At 37.4% G+C, this 9,219-nt stretch overlaps 1 protein-coding gene across 1 annotated transcript in view; it reads right to left on the minus strand.

Annotated features, from left to right (window-relative positions):
• The window catches only part of LOC102245908, a gene marked incomplete at its 3' end in the record, with an annotated part of 36,262 nt that overhangs the window by 4,804 nt on the left and 22,239 nt on the right, over positions 1-9,219 (minus strand). The window contains exons 9-10 of the mRNA XM_014532744.1: positions 8,435-8,455; positions 7,713-7,733 (exon numbers count right to left, since the gene is read on the minus strand). Coding sequence (XP_014388230.1) covers positions 7,713-7,733; positions 8,435-8,455 — 42 coding nt within the window. The remainder of the gene's footprint in view (positions 1-7,712; positions 7,734-8,434; positions 8,456-9,219) is intronic.

A 9,219-nucleotide genomic window follows, 5' to 3' on the forward strand; every position in this document is an offset into this window, starting at 1 on the left:
AATGACACATCAGAAAGCAGTCATTTTAAGGTGTATGGTTATAAAGGGATATGAGGAAAATTTACCCAATATCTTCAGAATTTTATCTGAAAAATGAAAAGGAAAAATTAATGGTGGGTTAGTGGGCAAAGTGGCGATAAGGGTGTATATGTAATACCTTAATGAATAAAGAAAAAATATGAAAAGAAATAAATAAAAGAAAAAAATTAATGCAAATTTTATGAAAAAAAATTCAATAACATTAAAAACTACGTATGTAAACTTAAACTTTGGTGCAAATACAAAACAAATATGCACACATACATACACAGATGCACGCACAAGTGTTTACATGTAGATAGTGGCTGAAAGCTCACTTTTGAGGTAATTAAACAGGGAAAAATGAATGAATTCTCTGAATTGAGGAAATTATGTGAATGTTAATTCAGATAATTACCTTAAATTTTTTTATGATCCCTTTTGAGATTATTTATTGTTTTATTATTAATATTGTATCTCTATTGTTCTTTTAAAATTTTTGTAAATTAAATTTATTGGGATGACGTTGGTTAATAAAATTATGTGGAATTAACAGTGCAGTGCTATGATACATCACCTGCATATGACATTGTGGGCTTAGCACCCAAAGTTAACTCTAGTTCCTTCAACATATACCTCACCTCCTTTATCTTGTGCTACCCTCCCCGTCCCTGTCAGTGCCTATGAGTTCTGTTTTGCTTTAGTCTTCATTGTTGAGAGTATTACAGATGTCCCTTTTTTCTCTTATTGCCCCCCTCAACCCTTCTTCCACCACCTCACACCCAGGTCTTCAAGACACTGTTGTCTGTGTCCATGGGCTATGCATGTATGCATTTAAGTTCTTTGGTTAATCTTTCCATCCCACCTGTTCCCCCCCACCCACCATCATGCCTCTGAGAATCCTCAGTCTGTTCCATGCTTTCCTGTCTCTGTGAGGTTGTGTTTGATTGTCTTGTGTGCTCATTTTGTGTTTTCAGTTTCATATGCCACATGTGAGTGAAATCATATGGTTCTTGGCTATGTCTGCTCAGCATGATATTCTCAAGATCGATCGCCGTTGTTGCAAATGGAAGCATTTCATCTCCCAAGATACATACCAATGGCCAATAGGTATTTGAAAAGACCATATACTGCACTAGCTATTAGGGAAATGCAAATGAAAACTGCAATGAGATACCACCTGACACCTGTTAGAGTGGCTGTTATTACCAAGACTAGTAATAACAAGTGTTGGAGAGGTTGCGGAGGAAAGGGAAGCCTCATTTAGCGCTGATGGTAATGTCAAATGGTACAGCTACTGTGGGAAATAGTATGGAGGTTCATCAAACAGGAAGAATAGAGATCCCATATGACCCAGCAACACCTTCTATGGATACCTATGCCGCACAATCTGAAAAATATTTCTTCCCAAAGATATATGCACTTCTATGTTCACTGTAGCATTAGTCACAGTGGACAGGACATGGAAGCAAGCCAAGTGTCCTTCTATACATGCTTGGATAAAGAAGTGGTACCTATATACAATGGAATACTACTCAGCCATAAGAATAAGGTTTTTATTTTAATCAGATATCTGCTTGTGGCTAAATATACATAGTCAGTTATATTGTGTTAGTTGGCTATATAAAACTGCTACAAACAACGATTCAAAGAATCCTGAACTACTGCTCCTATTGGTTATGCAAATTAGGTTAATGGGTACCTCTATCCTCAATGTTTTGTCAAATGGTCCATACATAACTTTATTGTATGTGAGTCTGATTTTAACACATGCCTGAATAAACTTTATCATAAGCAATTCAGAGGGAAGGGAGGTGAAGTATTAAATGGCAGTAATGGCTGGCTGGGGATGGGGAAGGGGAGAGGTCTACATTGTATGGCCTGGAGCTACATTGGACAAAACTTTCAGATCAGACACTTTAAAAATAGCAAAATTTTGCAGAAAAGTAATTACTAAAATTTTCTTGTCAGAAAGGAAATGTTTGCATACATTACAAGGACAAGACCATTAAAGAAATAATCATGAGGGAAACTAAATAACAAATGAAAATGGTAAACATATGTTGAAATCATAACAGTACATGAAAAAAATGATGTATGTGAGTGTGCTGGAGAAAGGAAGATGATCCTTGAGACTTGAAAACAAATGCAAAATAAACACATGAAACTGAGTAAGTGCAAAGTGAAATACCTTCATTGGACTTGGCTTTATCCTGGTCACCCTTATCTGAAAGAGTGAAAGAAAGAAAAAAACTGTTCAAACATACTGAAGGCACAATGTCAGGAAGAGAAGAGGACGCTAATTTGAAACCCTTCTGCTGTTTATTCTTTAATGGAAACTGACCCACATTTCTAAGAAGTGGAGCCAAAGGATCCTAAGTCCATGCAACCAATGAGAGCCAGTGTCACGCTCCATCCCCATACCTATTCGTGCAAAAGCAATGAGATGGGAAATTAAAGTATGACAGACCTAAAGCAGGACTTCCTCTGGGATAAACACATACAATTATTGGTCTTGTTTTAGACTTTTCACCTTTTCATACGTAAATGGCAAAAGTGCACATACCTGAGGGAAGTACTTTAAGTCTGATGGAGAAGCCTGTATATATTAAAAGTACCCTGCAATCAACACCTGTATCCGTATTCATATGAAGCCTGCTTATGGACATAAGGGGCTCTCTTCCCAAATTCTATTGTATCTCTAAAGTAAAACATAACTGAAATATAACATCAGAAAATGTCTTCCATAAGACATTTAATGATTCTAATATGGCTCCGTGAAAAAACCTTTGGGGATCATGCTATGACAAATAGCTTTTCATGGCATCCACATAGACAATTCTGAGCTAAAGATACATCACAATTAAACTTTCCTTCAGATGTAACATCCTTTTGCAAACATAAAAAATCTTTTTCAATGTTGTGAATTAACACCTGAGTGAATAAAAATGCAAAAGAATAAAGAGCATTTAATGGAGTTGGAAGGCAAAAGGCCAGAAAATATGATATGAATTGTCTGTGCGACCTGGAATATGGTCACCAGGGAGGTGAAAGAGTGGGCCTATGGGTCACACTCAGTCAATGAATGACATCGGAACTTAGAAAATTTTGGCAGGACAGTGGAGGGGTCAAATGCACTCATCACACATGGAATCTTCTCTCATCACCCAGTTTGCTTAACCTGGGCCCCTCAACTTGGACAAAATGGCAGAGTTCCTACTTTAATGGGTATGTTAAAGACAGAATATATAGAGTGGAAATCCTGTTCCTGTTAGCATAACCCTGTTCACCTCACAAGATTCACAGTAAATATGGCAAGTTTCTGGGAAGCAGAAAATGCCAAAGTTATAGGGAAGCACAAGTATGACATGGAAAAGGGAAGAAACTGGGAAGAATGGAAGTTATGAAAATAAATAGATGGAACTTCATATGTGAGAATTATACAGACCAACATAATTGAAGAAAAAGGAGTAGACTTTCAAAAGAAAGTGAGCCAATGAATATCAAGAGGGAAAAAGGCAGATAATGCTAAAGACGTCACGTTGTTTTTAAAGGTTTGGCAATAGAGTTGGCCTGGTGGTCAAATCCCTCTAGTTTTAACTACAACAATCAAGGCTTAACTAGAACAAGACTGTGCACAAAGACCACTAGGGGGTGCACCAAGAAAGCATAAAAAATGCGGAGACAAAAAAACATGACAGAAATGGAGGATATAGAGCTAAAAAACGCAATTTTGAGGGCTTGCAAAAATGTGCTAGAAGCTGTCAATAAACTTGAGGAGAGAGTCACGAAAACTAATGAGACCCTCGATGCTATGATAAAGAAACAACTAGAAATTAAGCATACACGGTCGGAAATAAAGAATATTACACCCAATAGCAGACCAGAGGAGCCCAAGAATCAAGCCAAAGATTTGAAATGCGAAGAAGCAAAAAACACCCAACCGGAAAAGCAAAATGAAAAAAGAATCCGAAAATACGAAGATAGTGTAAGGAGCCTCTGGGACAGCTTCAAGCGTACAAACATCAGAATAATAGGGGTGCCAGAAGATGAGAGACAGCAAGATATTGAAAACCTATTTGAAGAAATAATGGCAGAAAACTTCCCCCACCTGGTGAAAGAAATGGACTTACAGGTCCAAGAAGCGCAGAGAACCCCAAACAAAAGGAATCCAAAGAGGACCACACCAAGACACATCATAATTAAAATGCCAAGAGCAAAAGACAAAGAGAGAATCTTAAAAGCAGCAAGAGAAAGAGACTCAATTACCTACAAGGGAATACCCATACGACTGTCAGCTGATTTCTCAACAGAAACTTTGCAGGCCAGAAGGGAATGGCAAGAAATATTCAAAGTGCTGAATACCAAGAACCTACAACCAAGAATACTTTATCCAGCAAAGCTATCATTCAGAATTGAAGGTCAGATAAAGAGCTTCACAGATAAGGAAAAGCTAAAGGAGTTCATCACCACTAAACCAGTATTATACGAAATGCTGAAAGGTATCCTTTAAGAAGAGGAAGAAGAAAAAGGTAAAGATACAAATTGTGAACAACAAACATGCATCTATCAACAAGTGAATCTAAGAACCAAGTGAATAAATAATCTGATGTACAGAATGAACTGGTGATTATAATGAATCAGGGACATAGAAAGGGAATGGACTGACTATTCTTGGGGGGGAAAGGGGAATGGGAGATGCGGGAAGAAACTGGACAAAAATCGTGCACCTATGGATGAAGACAGTGGGTGGGGAGTGAGGGCGGAGGGTGGGGTGGGAACTGGGAGGAGGGGAGTTATGGAGGGGATTGCCCCCCTCAACCCTTCTTCCACCGCCTCACACCCAGGTCTGCAAGACACTATTGTCTGTGTCCATGGGCTATGCATATATGCATTTAAGTGCTTTGGTGAATCATTCCATCCTACCAGTCCTCCCGCACCCACCGCCATGGCTCTGAGAAATGTCAGTCTGTTCCATGCTTTCCTGTCTCTGTGAGGTTTTGTTTGCCTTGTGTGCTCTTTTGTGCTTTCAGTTTCGTTTCATATGTGTGAGTGAAATCATATGGTTCTTGGCTATGTCTGCTCAGCATGATATTCTCAAGATCCATCCCTGTTGCCCCAAATGGCAGTATTTCATCTCCCAAGATACATATTAATGGCTAACAGGTATTTGAAAAGGTCCTGTACTGCACTAGCTTTTAGGGAAATGCTAATCAAAACTAAAAGGAGACACCACCTCACACCTGTTAGAATGGCTGTTATCAACAAGACTAGTAATAACAAGTGTTGGAGAGGTTGTGGAGGAAACGGAAGCCTCATTTACTGCTGTTGGGAATGTAAACTGGTACAACCACTGTGGGAAACAGTATGGAGGTTCCTCAAACATGAAGGTTAGAGATCCCATATGACCAATAACACCTTCTATGGATACCTATGCCCCACAATCTGAAAAATATTTATTCCTAATGATATCTGCACTACTATGTTCACTGTAGCATTAGTCACAGTGGACAAGACATAGAAGCAAGCCAAGTGTCCTTCTATACATGCTTGGATAAAGAAAAAGGGGTACCTATATACAATGGAATACTACTCCCCCATAAGAATAAGGTCTTTATTTTAAGAAGATCTCTGGTTGCATCCAAATATATATATAGTCAAATCTTCTATTGTGGGAGCTGGCCATATAAAACTGCCAAAAACAGTGATTCATAGACCCTTGAACTACTGCTCCTATTGGTTATGAAGATTAGGTTAATGGATACCTCTATCCCCAATGTTTTGTCAACTGGTTCATATATAACATTATTGTATGTGAGCCTGATTTTAACTCATGCCTGAATAAAGGTTATCCTAAGAAATTCAGAAGGAAGGGAGATGAAGTATTAAATGGCATTAATGGCTGGTCAGGGAATGAGTATGGTGAGTGGTCTACATTGTTTGGCCTGGAGTGGGCTATGGTGTTGGCCGTCTTCATTGTATGGTCTGATGCTCTATTGCACAAAACTTTAACATCAGACATTATAAAATTGCAAAATTTTACAGTAAAGTAATTACTAAAATTTTCTTGTCCAAAAGGAAATATTTCCATACACTGCAAGGACAGAACTGTCAGAGAAATAATAATGGGGAAACTGAGTAACAAATGAAGATGGTAAACTTATGTTGAAATCTTAACAATACATGAAAAAATGATGTACATGAGTATGGTGTAGTAAGGAAGATGATCCCTGAGAGTTGAAAACAAATGCAAAATAAACACATGAAACCGAGTAAGTGCAAAGTGAAATACATTCATGGGACTTGCCTTTATCCTGGTCACCCTTATCTGAAAAATGAAAGAAAGAAAAAACAGTTCAAACATAATGTAGGGTCAATGTCAGGAAGAGAAGAGGACGCTAATGTGAAACCCTTCTGCTGTTTATTCTTTAATGGAAACTGACCCACATTTCTAAGAAGTGGAATCAAAGGATCCTAAGTCCATGTAACAAATGAGAGCCAGTGTCACCCTCCATCTCCATACCCATTTGTTCAAAAGGAATGAGATGGGAAATGAAAGTATGACAGACCTAAAGGAGAACTTCCTCTGGGATAAACAATATCAATCTTTGGTCTTGCTTTGGAACTTCCACTTTTTAAGATTAAAATGGATAAAGTGCACATACCTGGGACAGGTACTTAATGTGTGATGCAGAAGCCTGTATATAGTAAGTACCCTGCTCTCAACACCTGTATCTATAACAGTAATAACATGAATCCTGCTTATGAACATAAGGAGCTCTCTTCCCAAATTCCATTGTGTCTCTAAACTAAAACATACTTGAAATATAACATTAGAAAAAAAGGACATAAAACGTTTAATGATTCTATCAGGGCTCCATGCAAAAACCTTTGGGGATCATGCTCTGACAAACAGCTTCTCATGTCTTCCACACAGACAATTCTGAGCTAAAGATACATCACACATCAACTTTCCTTCAGATGTAACATACTTTTTCAAATATACAATAATATCTTTTGCAATGTTGTGAATTAATACCTGAGTGAATAAAAATGCAAAAAATAAAGAACATTTAATGTAATTGAAAAGAAAAAGGCCAGAAAATATTGCATAAATTATCTGTGCAATGGGTAATATGGTCAGTGAGGAGGTGAAATAGTGGGCCTTAAAGTCACACTTTGTCAATGAATGACATCAGAACCTAGAAAATGTTCCCAGGACAGTGGAGGGGTCAAATGCATTCATCGCATATGGAATCTTCTCTCATCGCTCAGTTTGCTTAAGATGGACCCCTCAACTTGTAAAAAATGGCAGAGGTCCTACTCTAATGGGTATTTTACATACAGAATATATAGAGTGGAAATCCTGTGCCTGTTAGCACAATCCTCTTCACCTCACAAGATTCAGAGTAAATATGGCAAGTTTCTGGGAAGCAGAAAATGCCAAAGTTTATAGGGAAGGACAGGTATGACATGGAAAAGGAAAGAAACTGGGAAAGATTGAAGTTATGAAAATAAATAGATGGAACTTCATATGTGAGAAGTATACAGACCAAACTAATTTAGGAAAAAGGAGTAGACTTCCAAAAGAAAGGTGAGCCAATGAATGTCAAGAGGGGAAAAGGCAGATAATGCTAAAGACATCAGATTGTTTTTAAAGATTTGGCAATAAAGGATTGTCAGAAATAACTTACCAATTTTTTCCTGAAGATTTTCTGAAAAATAAAAGTAAAATTGTAAATATCATGGGAAACAAATATGAATAAAATTCAATTTCTTCTACAACATGCACGCAACATCAAACCTGTTGTGTTTCAGAGGAACACACAACACACACAATAAGAAACAGTGGCTGAAAGCTCTCATTTGCTCAGAGGCAATTGTTCCAAAATCAAAGGGAGGATAGGTCTAAATATAGTGAATTAAGCAGAAAAATTTAGAAATACAGTTCTGTTAGTAACCTTATAAAAATATTCCTAATTCAATTTGAAGATTTTTTAATTTGGGGTGGGTGGTTTCTGGCTTTACTAGTTCTTCGCTACTAAGTATAATTTAGGGTGGGGCAAAAGTAAAGTTATAGTTGTTTGCTAAATAATATAATAATTAATAAATAAAAATAATAACAGATTAAATTCTGTGTTTCATGTACTCACAACTTTAACCTACTTTGGAACCTGCCTGCAGTCACATCTCATGATTTCAAAAGCCATGTTTATATTATAGTTGAACAATAGATTGACTTGGACAATATAGAAACAGGTTTTCTGGAGGAAATCTGTGTTAGGTTAGTAGGCATCTAGCAGAAGTGCAAAGCAATGAATTGGCCAATCAGTATCAAGGCAGGAAATGCTAGACACATCATGAAAGCAGTCATTTTAAAGTGTTTGGGAGTAAAGGGATATGAGAGAAAATTTACCCAATATCTTCAGAAGTTTGTCTGAAAAACGCAAAGCAAAAATTAATGTGAATTTTATGAAAAACACAAAACATTCAAAAATATTGAAAACTATGTATTTAAACTTAGGATGCAGATACAAAACCAATAATGTGCCCGTGCACACACACACACACACACAGACACACACATACACACACACACACACACACAAATATGGCTGAGAGTTCCCTTTAGAGGTCATTAAACTTGGAAAAATGAATGAATTCTATGAATTGAAGAAATTATCCAAAAATTAGTTCTGGCAATTACCTTAAAATTTTGTGTGATCCCTTTTGAGATTATTTAGTGTTTTATTATTAATATTGTACCAAAAATTGTTCTTTAAACTTTTTGTAAATTAAATTTATTGGGATGATGTTGCTTACTAAAATCATGTGGTACTAATAGTGCAGTGCTTTGATACATCACCTGGGTATCACAGTGTGGGCAGACCACAAAGTGAAATCTTATTCCTTCGCCATATATTTCACCTCCTTTATCCTGCAGTACCCACCCCTTCCCTCTGGTAACACCATACAGTTGTCTGTGTCTATGAGTTCTGTTTTGTTTTAGTCTTTATTGTGGAGAGCATTACAGATGTCCCTTTTTAACCTTATGGCCCCCCTCGACCCTTTTCCCACAGCCTCACTCCCAGGTCTTAAAGACACTGCTGTCTGTGTCCATGGGCTATGCATATGTGCATTTAAGTTCTTTGGTTAATCATTGCAGCCCACCTGCCTCCCCCAACGCCCCCCCCCCCACAA

This window comes from Myotis brandtii, unplaced genomic scaffold (assembly GCF_000412655.1).
Source record: "Myotis brandtii unplaced genomic scaffold, ASM41265v1 scaffold906, whole genome shotgun sequence".
NCBI lineage: Eukaryota > Metazoa > Chordata > Mammalia > Chiroptera > Vespertilionidae > Myotis > Myotis brandtii.